General features: G+C 51.1%; 1 protein-coding gene and 1 long non-coding RNA gene across 2 annotated transcripts in view; both read left to right on the forward strand.

Moving 5' to 3' along the window:
* Window positions 1-15,638, forward strand: part of ZIM2 (zinc finger imprinted 2) — a 120,698-nt gene that overhangs the window by 19,009 nt on the left and 86,051 nt on the right. Inside the window, 2 exon segments of the mRNA XM_060130138.1 lie at window positions 3,320-3,422; window positions 4,146-4,238. Of these exon segments, the coding sequence (XP_059986121.1) occupies window positions 3,320-3,422; window positions 4,146-4,238 (196 nt within the window).
* LOC132509303 (uncharacterized) lies at window positions 4,665-12,212 on the forward strand. The gene is made up of 2 exons (XR_009536950.1): window positions 4,665-4,844; window positions 11,705-12,212. It is a non-coding gene; the product is annotated as an uncharacterized LOC132509303 (long non-coding RNA).

Genomic DNA, 15,638 nt, shown 5'->3' on the forward strand with positions numbered 1-15,638 from the left:
GAGCTGGGTCTGGAGCCTGGCTCTGCCACCTGCTAGCTGTGCAGCCTCAGACCATTAACGAAGCCGAGCCGCGGTTTCCTCATCTGTGAAGTGGGCGGGCTTGTGAGGAATGGGTGAGAGTCACACGTAGACGGAAAGGGCGCAGTGCGATGCCTGGCACGAGGGAGGCGCCAGGGCATCACTGGCTGTGGGTACAGGGAAGACGGGCCTTGAGAGAGAGGGTCACGTGTGACAGCAGCGTGGAGGAGGGTGCGGGGCCTGCGGCCCTGGGCGCATGATGGTGACCAGGCGGGACCCGTCCTGGGAGCCTCCTGTCTTGTAACAGGAGGGTGTTCAGCAAGCATGCGGGGAGTCTCTGTAGAGAGAGATGCTGTGCCTGACGCTGGCTGTCCAGCTCGCTCTTAAGGAAGAGACAGGGTAGCGGACTGTCACAGGGACAGGACCAGCTGGCCAGGTGCCCCCTGGGGCGGGGGATCCCAGGTGTTCAGGAGAGCCCGGCGCAAGCCCCGAAGCGGCACCAGATGAAAGCCAGAGTGGGTGGAATGCAAGGGCAGAGGTGCAGTCTGTCCCCAGTGCCCCGAGATGCGGTAACGGTACTCCCTGTGGCGGGGTTTGAAAGGTGGGGTCAGGTGACAGAGGGCTCTGAATTCTACCCCCAAAACTCTTGTCATTTGTCCTGTGTCCTGGAGGCAAGCCAGAACGCGCAGGTGTGTGAGAAGGAGGGGGATGGCATCCCGTTACTGAAAGCAGAGCTTCTGCAGCAGCAGTACCGATGGGGGAGGGGATGTGGAAGGGAGGGAGGGGATGTGGAGGGTGGGCTGGGTCGGAGGTGACCCCGGTGCTCCAGATGTGTGTTATGACCTTGTCCCAGGGAGAGGCCTCTATGTGTGGGACACACTTAGTTTGTCACTAATTTTGGTTTCTTATTTGGAGAAACCAAATTGACCAAATTTTAGGAATGCAGATAAAAACATTAAATCGTAGAAACTCTGAAGAAGAAACCTCTTTAGTGTGCATTTGCCCCCATGAAGTGATGGATGTCAGGGGTTTCCAGTTAACTGCTCTGTGAGCCTGGGACCAAGCGTTCACTCATCTTCAGGGAAAACAGGAACTGCGGGTGTCCTTATTTGGGGGTGTTAAAGTACTCTTATGAAATGAAGGTGATAGCAGATTGGCAGTGGGATTGTGTCTTATTTTGCTTTTCAAATGCCCATCCTCGCTACTGGAAAGCGTTGGTCCCCTGTGTGTGGTCCAGAGGTCTGGGAGCCACTGGTTCCTCCTACCTTGGTGTCATAGAAATAACAAACAAAGTTCTCATCTTCCTTCAGCACGCATTGTTCATGTGTGTAGGTCATGTGAGGATGCAGCAGTGTGGGTGCTGTTCTCTGGACAGCATCTATAACAGGGAACGTGGCGGTGGCTTGTGCCACCTTAGATCCGTGGTTGATCACAGATACAAAGAGAACAGCTGCTTAGGGCTACCCACTTGAATAGGTCAACTTAATTTAAGTCAAAGCAGCATTTTTCTTTCCTAGCAACAACGTAGTCCAAAATTTAACATACATTACATTTATGTTACTCAGATTAGGCAAGCGGAGAGAAATGTATGAGCAATGCCCCTTCCCTTTTGCCATCGCCCTTTGGCGTCTGTTAGCACCAGGGCTGGCGCCCTTCTGGCACCCTCAGCCCCCCGGGGTCTTGACCTCATCTGCTCTCTGGCAGCCCGCAAGTTAGGAGTTCTGGTTCCCTCCCTCTCCCACCACAAATACATCTGTGCTCCCAGCGGGCTTCTCCCGCTTTGCAGTAATCCAGGGCTGAGGCCTTAGGATGGAGGCACTATCGGCCCCGAGCCCAGCGGGGTGCCCGCTCTGGGGAGCCGCCCTCTGACAGGAGGAGACAGGCTCCCACCAGAAAGGGTGGCCGGTGGTGGTCCCAGCCGATTTTGCAGTGAGTGCTTCCTGATCTTTTGTAGTGTGTTGTCCTAAAAATCCTAAGGCCTGGCCTGGTAAGAGTTCGTTTTTGAAGTTCTGCTTAGTGTTGGTGGTGGCCTTTTGCTTTTGAATCACTGCACATTGGCAGTTGTCTTACAAATGAGGCTTTCCTCATAGACCCCAGTGCCTGTGCCTGTTTATTTTTTTCAGTAGGCGATGCACCTGATTGTGTCTTTGTGTGTGTGTGTGTGTGCATTTGTGCATGGCTGTAATATCTGTGCCACTTTCCAGAACTGTAGCAAATTTAATATCAAAATATCTTTACCTAATAGTTCAGTAGTGACAACAATTTACCTTTCCCTTACACGATTTTTCTCCATGCTTAAACAACAAATCACATCGCAGGACATCCACTCCCACAGTGCTACAGGGCAGGCTGATGCCCTTCTCCCCATTTCACAGACGAAGGACCTGAGGTTTGGAAAGACGTCTGCTCCCAGGGTTGCTCGGTCGTAAACGGTGCATAAGCTCCTTTGACCCTGGAGTCTTCTCTGGCCCCACAGCCTGCGGGCTTCCCACGGCTCCACCTCGCTCCTTGAGTCTGTCTCCAGGCTCCCTGGGACCACGACTCCCCGAAACTAGTGACGTTCTAGTGCAGCAGTGAGAAGAGGTCCTGTGAGGTCCTGTGCAGGAGGCTGTCCCGCGTGATGTGGGGACTCCTAAGATGCTTTGCAAGGGAATGTGCGTCAAAGCAGAAAAGGCAGCTGGGAGAGGAAGGTGCTCTGTGCTTAAGGTCACCCCCGGGTTCTTCAGAACTTGTCCATACCCAGAAGGGCCCACAGTGTACGGCGGAGGCGGACACAGGACACAGCGGGCCTGGGGATGGAAGCCGGTCACTCTGCTGACCAGGTGTCTGGAAACGCTGTGTGCAGTTGACACTGATCCTGTTGAAGCTTCCCACCCCTGTCCGGGCCAGAGTCCCACCACCACTCACCACCCCACCCACGGCCTCTGCGGTCTTTGCTCACCGTCCCAGCCCACCCTGAGCTGTCCCCCCGCTAAAGCCACTTAGCGCTGACTCTCTGTACCCCACTTTGTTGTTTACTGTTCTCTGGTTGTTTCTCTCCAAACAAATGATAAGCTGCATGAGGGCAAGGCATATGTGTCCTACGTCTTTGGGAGCTTCCTCAGAGTGTAGCACCAAGGTAGGTGCCAAGGAGGTCCCTGGTAGAACCTGACTTGGATCATTCGGAACCCCAAGCGGTGTGAGCACTTGCTGCACACCGTGTGCGCGTGTGTGTGTGGCTCCCATGCCGCCAGCATTGTCCCGTCCTTGTCGCCCACGGGAGTGGACTCCACTGAGGAGAGGTGTGCATTTGCTGTTGCAGGATGCAGTGTCGTACCAGGATGTGGTGGCCCTCACCGAGGACCGGAAGCCCCAGAACCCGGTTCAGGACAACATGGAGAACTACCGGAAGCTGCTCTCGCTGGGTGAGCGCTGCTCTTCCGGCCTGGCCCCTCAGGCTGCTGCACGGAGTCAGGGTCCACAGTGTGTGTGGACTCGAGGGGTCAGAGGCCCTCAAGCGGCTCCCAGCAGAGGCATAAACGATGAGGCTGTGTTTTACGAATCCTCTGGCTTTGGGGGAAGAGTGTATAGTGTGGGGTCAGGGAGCCCAGGAGACAACTCTTGCCCCCAAGAGTGCTGACCCTGGAAATTTAAATACTCATTTCGGATGGGGTTCCAAGTTCCAGTTTGGATTCCCCTGGAAGACATCTGGCTCAGGTCCTAGTAGGCGGTTGGCTCTGCAGGAGTGTTGTGTGGGCAGTGGAGCCTTGAGGAGCTCCCGTGTTTGGAGACCAGGTGGGGAAAACAGGCACGAGTAGGAGGAGAGCCAGGAAGCCCAGTGAAAGGATGTCAGGACTGAGGAGGTGGTTACGAGAAGGGGAAGACTGAAAAGAACGCAGTAAATTTAGAAGGCACTCGGAGGTCTCTGTACAAACTTCTAGGTGGAGTCAGGAGCATTAACTAAAATTCAGACCAGCAGAGGCTAAGGAATGAATAATAAGGAAATGAGACTGCAGACAGAAGACATGGTAGGGCTTGGATATGGGCCCCTTCACACTTCGTGGCTGAGAGAAAGACAGACATCATTTATGGTGATGAGCCTTGGTCCCCAACTCGAGTGTGAGATGTTGTGTTCTTCCTGTGGACAGGGGTTCAGCTTGCCGAGGACGACGGCCACTCGCACATGACCCAGGGCCACTCGTCACGGTCAAAGAGAAGTGCCTACCCGAGCACCAGTCGAGGTGAGCGCGCAAGGCCCCGTGGAGTGGCGCTTGCACCAGTGAGATGGGAGCCGTCCGCACACACTGACACATGATGATACACAACTGATGCACAAAGACACGAGCATTGTACAGTTTATCTTCACACCACCATCACGGAGGTCCCAGTGTTACTTTGCACAAGTACGGGGACAAGGGAGCATTTACATCTGGGATTTCTTTTCAGGTCTGAAAACTATGCCTGAAACCAAAAAGTCAGCCCATCGGCGGGGGATCTGTGAAGATGAATCTTCCCACGGGGTGATAATGGAAAAGTTCATCAAGGACGTTTCGCGCAACTCCAAGTCGGGAAGGGCAAGGGAACCTAGCGATCGGCTGCAGAGGTTCCCCAGGAGGCCAGACAGTGACTGGAAGGAAGTTCCATTCAACAAGAGGGAGTCGGTGATTCAGGAGAGGGGCCATGAAGGGAATGCCTTTGGGGGAGGAGGCTTTAATTTGAACTCAAACCTTGTTTCCAGAAAGAGAGTTCTTGAGAGAAAAAGGCGCTATCATTTTGACACAGATGGGAAGGGCTCCATGCACGGTCGGAGAGGTGGTGCAAGGAAGCGGCCCTTTGAGCGCAGCGAGGTGAGGAAGGCCGCTAGCGGGAGCAGCCTTAGCGCGCCGCCCGTCCCCCAGTTGCAGCCCTTCGACTTTGGGGCGACGCCCTATGTGTGTGATGAGTGCGGGAGGTCCTTCAGCGTGATTTCAGGGTTTGTGGAGCATCAGATCACGCACACCAGGGAGAATCTGTATGAGTACGGCGAGTCCTTTCTTCATAGTGTGGCCGTCAGTGAGGTTCAGAAAAGGCAGGCCGGAGGGAAACGCTTTGAATGTAAGGAGTGTGGGGAACCCTTCAATAAGAGCGCCGCCCTGGCTGAGCATCGGAAAATTCACGCTAGAGATTGCCTTGCGGGGTGTAAGGACGAGGAGTACGAGGAGCCCTTCATGCCCAGCCCAACCTTCAGGGAGCTCCAGAAGATATACGGGAAGGACAAATTCTATGAATGCAGGGTGTGCAAGGAAACCTTCCTTCATAGTTCTGCCCTGATCGAGCACCAGAAAACCCATGGCCGAGATGACAAAGGTAGTGAGCGTGGGGAAGCCTTCAAACCCAGCCCAGCGCTTAACGAGCTTCAGAAGATGTATGGGAAAGAGAAAATGTACGAGTGCAAGGTGTGCGGGGAGACCTTTCATCACAGCGCATCCCTGAAAGAGCACCACAAGATCCACACCCGAGGAAACCCATTTGAAAACAAGGGCAAAGTGTGTGAGGAAACCTTCATTCCTGGTCAGTCCCTTAAAAGACGCCAGAAAACCTACCCAACGGAGAAGGCCTACGACTTCCAAGATGGTGGGGATGCCTTTAGGCAAAACTCAGACCTCATCGAGCATCAGAAAATTCATTCTCGGAAGAACCTCTTTGAAGGCTGGGGGTACGAGAAGTCTGTCATTCACAGTGTGTCCTTCCCCGAATCTCAGAAGAGTCACACTATAACAAGGCCACCTGAGGATGAGGAAGACGAGAAGGCATTCACTGTCAGCTCCAATCCTGATGACAGCCGGGAAGCCCTGTCCTACGAGAGGAACCCCTATGAGAGGTCTTTCATTCACAGCTCAGCCTTCCCTGGGGCTCATAAAAGTCACAGCAAACCGAGAGTGATAGCAGAGGCGACCGTTCAGAGCTCGGGTGCCACCGAACACTGGAAGGTCCACGCTGGGGAGAGTACCTCTGAAAGAAAGGGGTATGAGAGGTCCGTCATCCACAGCCTAGCTGCTTTCAGGCCTCCCCGCGGTCGCGGTGGAAATGAGCTCCTCGGCTGTGACGAGCAGCGGGAGTCCTCCGCTTACCTCTCAGACCCTTGTGGCCAGCCGCAGAAGACCCTTGCCCTAGAGAGCCCCTACGCAGGGGGTAAGAACAACATCTTCAAGGGCTCTTTTGTGCACGGTGCGTCCCACACTGTAACTCAGGACAGTCTCGCTGGGGAGGGCCCCAGTGGATGGAAGAAGGATGGTGAACCATCTGTCCCCAAGTCAGATGTGCGCGAGCATCAGAAGGCTCGTGCTAAGAAGAAGAACATCGAGCGTAGGATTTATGAGACCTCTGTAATCCACTCCCTGCGTTTTGGTGAATCTCAAACGTTTCACCCGAGAGAGAAGTTTTACGAATGTCCGGAGTGTGGAGAGTCCTTTGTTCATAGCTCCGACCTCACTGAGCATCAGAAGATTCACGATAGAAAGAAGCCCTCTGGAAGTGAAAACTACATACGATCTGTCATTCGCAGCATAGCCTCCACGGATCCTCAGACCAGTTATGCGGGCCAGTCAGCACAGATGAGTTACGCTGAAGAGCCAGCTCAGACCAGTTACGCTGAACCACCAGCTCAGACCAGTTACGCTGAACCACCAGCTCAGACCAGTTACGCTGAACCACCAGCTCAGACCAGTTACCCTGAACCACCAGCTCAGACCAGTTACGCTGAACCACCAGCTCAGACCAGTTACGCTGACCCACCAGCTCAGACCAGTTACGCTGACCCACCAGCTCAGACCAGTTACGCTGAACCACCAGCTCAGACCAGTTACGCTGAACCACCAGCTCAGACCAGTTACCCTGAACCACCAGCTCAGACCAGTTACGCTGAACCACCAGCTCAGACCAGTTACGCTGAACCACCAGCTCAGACCAGTTACGCTGAACCACCAGCTCAGACCAGTTACGCTGAACCACCAGCTCAGACCAGTTACGCTGAACAGCCAGTCCGCAATGAATGTAAGGAGTGTGGGGAGTGTTTTGCCACTGTTGAAGACCTTCGCATACATCAGAAAATCTATGCCCGAGAGAAATTCCATGGTGGGGAGCTGTTTGGAGACTCTGTGATTCAGGGTGTGGGCCTTGATGGACCTCGACAGGAAGAGCCTCGGCAGGAAAGGCCAGACGAGCCAGACGAGCCTGAAGACACCATCTATGGGTGTAAGGACTGTGGGCTGGGCTTCGTGGATCGCACAGACCTCAAGGACCATCAGAAGGTGCACGGCAGAGAGTACCTCATCGACAGCCGCGAGTACGCGCATTCTGTGACGCACACCCATTCTGTCAGCGAGTATCAGAAAGATTACATTGGAGAGCAGCTTTATGAGTGCCCGGCATGTGGGGAATCCTTCGTTCATAGCTCATTCCTTTTCGAGCATCAGAAAATCCATGAGCAAGACCAGTTTTACGGCCACAGGAGGTATGATGAACCCTTTATGCAGCCCTTGGTCATTAGCCCGCAGCGGCCTCGGGCCCCACAGAAGAGTCCTCCTGCTGGGACGTCCCTGCAATGCCAAGTGTGCGGACAAGACTTCATCCACGGCTCTGTCCTTAACGAACACATGAGAGTCCACGCTGGAGACAGCCTGCTGGAGCAGGGCCAGGGAAGCACAGATGCGGTCAGCCCAGGCTCGGCCCCCACAGACCTTCAGAGAGACCAGGCCAAGGACAAGCACTATGAGTGCGCGACCTGTGGAGAATCCTTCCCCAGCCAGGCCGACCTCCGGGAGCACATGAGGATTCACGAGAAGGACAAGCCCTACGACTATGGGGCCACCTTCGTCCATACCTCCTTCCTCACCGAGCCCCCCAAGAGAGATTCACCCTTCTATGAGTGCAAGGACTGTGGCAAGTCCTTCATCCACAGCACAGTCCTCACGAAGCATCAGAAGCTGCACCTCGAGGAAGAGGAAGCAGCAGCAGCCGCCCAGGAAGTTGAAGCCAACGTCCTCGTTCCACGGGAAGTTCTGCGGATCCAGGGATCAAATGTGGAGGCCGCAGAGCCGGAGGTGGAGGCCGCAGAGCCGGAGGTGGAGGCTGCCGAGCCCAACGTGGAGGCCGCCGAGCCCAACGGAGAGGCCGAGGGGCCGGAGGGGGAGGCCGCCGAGCCCAACGGGGAGGCTGAACAGCCCAACGGGGAGGCCGAACAGCCCAACGGGGATGCTGATGAACCAGACGGGGCAGGGATCGAAGACCCAGAGGAAAGAGCCGAAGAGCCAGAGGGAGATGCGGATGAGCCGGATGGCGCAGGGATCGAGGACCCAGAAGAGGAAGGTGACGACCAGGAGATCCAAGTGGAAGAGCCCTACTACGACTGCAGGGAGTGTGGCGAGACCTTCACCTCCAACTCGGCCTATGGTGAGCACCTGAAAACCCATGCCAGGGTGATAATATTCGAGCCTGGAAGCGTCTACGGGGAAAGCTCCCACTACACCGAGCACGCCAGCACCAGCAGCAATGACAGCGGCAGGGCTGATGACAAGTACTTCAAGTGTGACGTCTGTGGGCAGGTGTTCACTGACCGCCTGTCCCTGGCCAGGCACCAGAACACCCACACCGGCTGAGGACTCGGGTGTCAAGGTTGGAAAACCTTCACTAGGACTGGACCCTTACTAAACTACAGATAATTGGAACCAACCCACGATGATGTCGGAAGGAGGCTTCCCTTGGCGTATACACACCTGACTTTGAACATCAGACAACTCAGCCTGGAAAGAAACTGAAGGTGGAGACTCCTTCGGACTTAGCTCTTCCCCATCAAACATCGGCATATGCATGTGGGAAAGCCATAGCACACGTCTTACCTTCCACCCGAGTAACTGCATTGACGGAAAGCTGGAGGGGTTTTCAAGGCTACAGAAATGGCCCACATCTGTAAATGACACTCCTGGAACCTATATATAATGAATGTTTCCTGAGATGTATATAGAATAGCAAATCATAGCAAACAGTACTCATATTGGGACTTAATATGGTATCCAGTTACAGTTCACTTGCAGAGGTACCTTCCTTACCTGGTACTCTTTGATTTTTTTTTCTTTTTTTTCTTTTTTTTTGGAGGAGGAAGAGAGCAACAAATTAGAATATATTTGTAAGCATCTTAGATCCTTAGAAAGATTTATTGTGCGTTATTTGAATCCTATCCATATTTTTTTGAGTAATTGACTGTGTTGTTCCTTACTCTTGAATATTCCCGTAAAGGTGTAGGCATGAAAGATAAAATGTCTTTTCCGCTTTGCTGTTTGAAAGGGGAAGTACTTGGAGCTTCCTTTTCAGCCATTTCGTCTACACTAACACTTTGGAACCTAATGCTGTGTAAGCCTTTACGATACGTGGATTGGCCTTTTGTAACCCCAAATTGATTGGTTGCCACCTTGTACTTTGCAGAGGTTCTCATGCAAAAAATAGTTCCAAGTTTTGTTATTTGTTTTTAAACCAACTTGATGTCTGTAGGATAGTGAATTCACAAAAGCTGAAGCTTCTCCCTGTGCATCTTGCGTCTTTGCCTTTCAAGAGTGGTTGCAGCCATCCCTAGATCGCGCGCGTGCCTGATGAGGTTGAGAACCGTGGGGGCTCTCATGTAAGTTAGGACGGGGCTGCTGCCTCATCACTCCCTTTGCGCGCTCCCTGCCTTAAGCGACAAGTAGCAACGGGGCTTCGTCCGTGTGTGCCGCTACAACTCAGTTTTTGCACCCTGGGCGCCCAGGGGCGAGTATCCTTAGAGCTTTCTAGCGTGAAACTTAATTCTCGTCTTTACCTGTCTGACCCTAAACCCCGTGTCTAACTTGCATTTAAAAAAAAAAGCTTTCTTTACAGTCAACTCGAGCTTAACGTGGACTCAGGTTCCCTAGCAGCCTTAATTTGTTTCGTTGCCATCTGTCCCTTCCTCTTAAAGAGTGCCCCCCTAAATAAGCAGTTGTCACCTATCCTTTAGAGCGTCACGTCTGTCTAGTCGCCTCAGTTGCCCGTGTGATCACAAGTCGACCTCGTAGCTCGAGGTTTCCTGTGTCCTGTTCTGTGGACCACCTGTGCTCCCTTTGCTTCCCCGCCCCTTGCGTAATGACTATTAAGAACTCTTTTTGGCTTTGAGTTGGCTGGAAAAAAAAAAAATTAAAATTAAAAAAAAATTTTAAAGAGGATCTGGTAGATTAAGGGAGCAGAAGATAAGAGCTGGATTATTTGGGCGAGCAAAGTTAAAGTACCTGCTGGGGAAATGTGTTTAAATCTCCCTCTCCTAGGTTCGCACGGTTAGGGCTCGGGGAGAGCATATCGCAGCTGGAAGGAATGCCAAAGTCGAAGGAGGTTGGTAGGGTGAGAGCAGGAAGCAGAAAAGAGTAAGCCAAAGAAGGGGGAGTCCTGATAACGTCTCCAGACCTCGGAGGGTGAGGAAGCAGTTGGAAGCAACATCAGGAGCGGGGATGGGAAGGCCAGGATGGGAAGAATGAATGAGCAGGGTATCCTGGGCCTCTGAGAAGAAGGGGCCGTTTTGATGGCATGGTGTAGGCGAGGGCCAGCTGCATGTGAAGACCTGAGGTTGGACACCTGAGAGAGCTGAGGGACAGTGAGGCACGGCCTCAGAGGAGGACCCTGAGGTGGGGGCCGGCGTCAGCAGCGTCGGTGGGGTGAACCTGTGTTCACCACTGTTGGCAGTATTAACTGGTAGAACCCTTCAGAAAGCCACTTGCCAAATGTCAGGGTGTCCGTTCCAGCCTTTGCTTAGTGAAACATTAGGAACAACTTAATGCCAAAAATAGGAGGACAATTAAGGGAACTTGTCGGTGGACTCCTAATGCAGCTGTTTAAAAATGATAATCATGGAGAGTTATGTAGCAACATGGAAATATATTTACGGAATACTAAGTGGAAAAAACAGGACACAGAATTATATTTATACTACAGTTATAACTGTTTAAAAATGTATGCTTATAGTCAAAAGCTGTCGTGGTGGTGGTGTTGTAGGCTTATAGTCGAGCATTATTTTCTTAAATTCCTTGAATGTTCTTCTTCGTAGTGTTACTAAAAAGTTTATAATCACGTTTCCATTGTGAACATAATTTGAACTCATTATCAGGCACTTGGAAAATACAGAAAAGTGGAGGGAAAAAATCCATATACCCCCCATCCAAAGACAGATATACTCCTCACTGTATTGTTTATCCTCGTTTCTGTGCACAGGTTTATGATGATAACTGTGTCAAATGTGTACTCAGAATAACTGTTACCTTTGTGGAATTATGGTTAAACACTTTCATCTTAATGTTTTCAGATGTTCCTTACAGTAGTGTCCTGATAACAAAGCTTATTATGTTTGTTTCCATTACAAGTATAATACGTACCCAGAGGAATAATTGGAAAACACAAAGTAAATTAGAAAAGTCGCCCATATCCCCAACACCCAACAACTACTGTTCACATCTTGATCTGTTTTCTCCATCTCATGTCAGTGCACAAGCTTGTGATTATGACAGTGTTGAGTACATGTGCATAAAGTCTAAAATGAAAAAAATATGGAAAATAATTAAAAGAGTACTGTCGTTATGGGATTACGGTTAAACATTTTGTCTCAGATTCCTTGAATGATCTTTGGTGTTTTGGTACTAAATCTTACGTATGTATTTTTCCATTACAAATATAGTACATACTTATGGCAGACTTCGGGGAGATTCAGCAAAGCAAAAGAAAAGAAATTCATCCATATTCCTGACACCCAACAACCATTGCTGTTGACACCTTGACCTGTGCACAGTCTGATGACTGCGGTGTTTGTGATGAGTATGCAGAGGGTCAAAGATGGGAAGAGACACAGAAAGCAGTGAGGAAGTGGTGTGTGGTCATTGTGGGATTACAGTTAAGTATTTTGTCTCGGTTACCTGGGACAGGCTTTCTCACAGTGTTTTGGGAACCTACCTTTATTACATGTATTTCCATTATAAACACGGTATGTGTTCATTACAGAGACTTGGAAGTTACAGAAGTGTAGAAGAGAAACTCGCCCATATTATCATCATCCAAAGACTGTGGTTAACATCTTCATATATTTTCTTCATCTTGTTTCTGTGCACAGGTTTTTGGTTTGTTAATATGGTTGTGGTCGTTCTATCTATCTGTAATAGTGTCAACAATAAAAATAAAGTTAAAAATAAGATACTTCTCAGTCTCTTCTTTTGTCCATTGTAAGTGTTTGGGGTGGTTAAAAATCCCAAAACTTAGCGTCTCCTTAGGCCTTTAGGGTTAGTTTACAAATCTTATTCCAGTTTTAATTATTGCATATATCAAGAGTTACTTCTAAGGGATCTTTTAGTATTACACAATCCCACATTTTTAACTGCACGAATAAAATTAAAACGTATATTCCAATAGTGTTTGTTTTGTTTTTTTTGCGGTACACGGGCCTCTCACTGTTGTGGCCTCTCCCGTTGCGGAGCACAGGCTCCGGAAGCGCAGGCTCAGCGGCCATGGCTCACGGGCCCAGCTGCTCCGCGGCATGTGGGATCTTCCCGGACCGGGGCACGAACCCGCGTCCCCTGCATCGGTAGGCGGACTCTCAACCACTGCGCCACAAGGGAAGCCCTCCAATAGTGGTTTTTTTGTTTTTTTGCGGTACGCGGGCCTCTCACTGCTGTGGCCTCTCCCGTTGCGGAGGTGCAGGCTCAGCAGCCATGGCTCACAGACCCAGCTGCTCTGCGGCATGTGGAATCTTCCCGGACCGGGGCACGAACCTGCGTCCCCTGCATCGGCAGGCGGACTCTCAACCACTGCGCCACCAGGGAAGCCCCTCCAATAGTGTTTTAAACTTGATAATAACCGCAACAAGTATGCTTCAGTTACTTGAGTCTGCATTTAAAATTTTAATCCTATATAACATTTTCTCAAAAACAAGAATGATCCTGTAACATAGAAAACACGTTGCTGTTGTGGAGTCTCTTTAAAGTGTCCGTCCCTCACTCTTCCGTGAGGTTAGATGGTTACCCCTGGTGGTGCCTGACTGACTCCAGGGTGGTCACAGCGTCGGTGATCCTTCTACGATAAGGGGCACCAGTGTCAGTCAGGGTGCGAGGGTCAATTCTCTTTTAAGACTACGAAAGGAAGTCTAGGAAGGGAAGGAAGTGAGGGTCGTTGGAGTTGCTGGACGGGCATTTAGGGAATTCTTTTCTCCACCCGCACCTCACTTGCAGGGGTAACTATGCCCCTGCCATGTTTATTCCCTGAGGTTTGACCCTTCCCTGGCCTCAGCTTGTTGGTACCCATGGGTTCCCCGTGTCCAGTCAGACTCGGACTGAGGGCCACCGGGGTGGTCACACAGGCTGGGGCTGGGTGTGTTGGTGAACAAGGCCACGTGCCAGAGGGAAACTTAGTTCCTGGTGCTTCACCCACCCCAGTGCCTTGGGGATCCTGGCTGGACTGCCTACCTTTGGGTTCCCTAAGAACTCCTGCCTCATTACAATAATCGTCCTTGCACTTGAGCTGGCTTTGTTATTAGTGTAGTGTTTTGCTGTTTTCAGCAGCCCCAAATCATTTCCCCTTTCTGGGAACCACCGAGTCTTGTGGGAATGCCACAGTGCCCTGCCCCTTCCCTGTCCAAAGGCTGAGCCCTGTGCCAATCAGGCTCCCTGAGCAGAAGGGCACACAGAAGTCATCCCAGTGGCAGCACTGACCATACATGAGTTCCTGCTACAGAGAGAGCCAAGAGCTGTTCTGGTAACTGTCCTTCCTGAGGCCTGATTGTTTAGTTCTTCCTTTGATTCTCTGAGTACCCATTATCCTTCCAGGCTATTCCTTACTTGCTTTACTTGGCCATAGATAGTTATTTATAACCCCAAAGAGTCCTAACTGATACAGAAATGGATGCAGAAATGGGTTGGAGATAATAAACCCTGAGGGAAATTGGGATACTTGGAAACATTCAGTATTGGGCCTTGGAATGGGAAACTCAAAGACCAAGGCATGTGGCCTTAAAATATTTAAGTACTGCCCATGGTCGGTCATCTGGACTCACCTGCTTCCTGGGGTGAAGGGCTTGATAGCAGCTGTCACAAACAAATCCAAAGACTATGAAGGATGTCGTCAGGGAGCTCAGCTCCGTGCTCTGTGGTGACCTAGAGAGGTGGGATTGGGGGTGGGGGTGGGGGTGGGAGGCTGAAGACAGAGGGGATATATGTATGCATATAGCTGATTCACTTTGTTCTGCAGCAGAAACTAACAACACTGTAAAGCAATTTTACTCCAATTTAAAAAAAAGACTATGAGGAGTGTCGAGATCAGAGGTACAGGTGGGTTTCTACCTTTAACCTGCAGGGCTCTGACTTTGGTCAGTTAAACCCATAGCCTTGTCCTATTCCCAATGTGAAAAGCTTGGGCAGCCCTAGGGAAACACGATCCTGGCAATCAGAATGGTGGGTCTAGGAGACTCGGAAACACTGAGACCACCCTGAAGCTCCAAACCCTTGAAAACACTCCTCATTCACCACTTCCGTCCCACACAGAGGAAGTCGTGGGGGCTGCCCGTGGGAGGGGCAGCCGTTGAAATGCTCTCTGATGTTCTTGGCAATGGGAAGAAACTGAGTATTGAAAAGGGGGCCGCTTCTCAGAGGAAGCATGGCTGGTGTAATCGGATCCTGGGGGGGCTGGGAGTCCTGACACAGATTCATGGATGTGATGCCCCCACAAAGGATTTATATAACAAAATAAGCCAAAGTCTAGGTCCAAAAGAGGCTGACTAGGGCCACCATACTGGAGTCACAACGTCCTTGAGTCTGTTTATAGACAATGTCACTAGAGTCCAGGGACCCTTGAGGAAGGACTCTGTTAAACATAACACCTGTGCCTTATGGAGATAATCCATTTGTTGATAAACAAACCTTCCAAGGACCAGTGGATGTTGCATCTAAACAAACACTCATCCTTGGGGTTGGGAGCATTGCAAGGTGAACAGCAATTAAGATGTAATGTGCTGTCTGCAGGCAAGCCAGCTCCCGAGAACTGGGCTCTACATCTCCTAGTTGTACCTTCCTAATTCTTCACTTGGTTTAACTCATTCCTCCCCTGGGAAGGCATGAGTGAGGATGAAGCCAGGACTGGTACTATGTCCACCCTCCAAACAGCCAGACATCTGGGGGTAGGTTGATCACACCAAGCCCCTTTCATCACAGAGAGGGCAATGTTTTATCCTCAATGGAACAGTGATGTGTTCTGGATTTAGATTTTCCTTTCCCTCCCCACCAGCCTCTTCTCAACATCTGTGGGCTTCCTGTGTGTTTCATACAGCACTTAGGCACCGTATGTAGCAGTCATCCATCAGAATGATGCTCATGACAAGCAACCACAAAACCTCGATGACACCCAATAAATGTTTATTTCTCTCACATCTAGGATCAAGTCGGTGAGAGGGCTCTGCTTACCTTGGCTGGGCTTGTTCATGTGCCTGGGGATTGGCTGGCTGTCAGCTGACGTCGGCTAGCAATAGCTGGGGTTGGGAGACTCAAGCAACTCCCGTCCTCCTGAGACTAGTGGACCACCTCCTATGGTGGTGGCAAAACGCAAGAGAACAAGTGGAAATACCCAAGGTCTCT

Source organism: Lagenorhynchus albirostris, chromosome 19 (assembly GCF_949774975.1).
Source record: "Lagenorhynchus albirostris chromosome 19, mLagAlb1.1, whole genome shotgun sequence".
NCBI lineage: Eukaryota > Metazoa > Chordata > Mammalia > Artiodactyla > Delphinidae > Lagenorhynchus > Lagenorhynchus albirostris.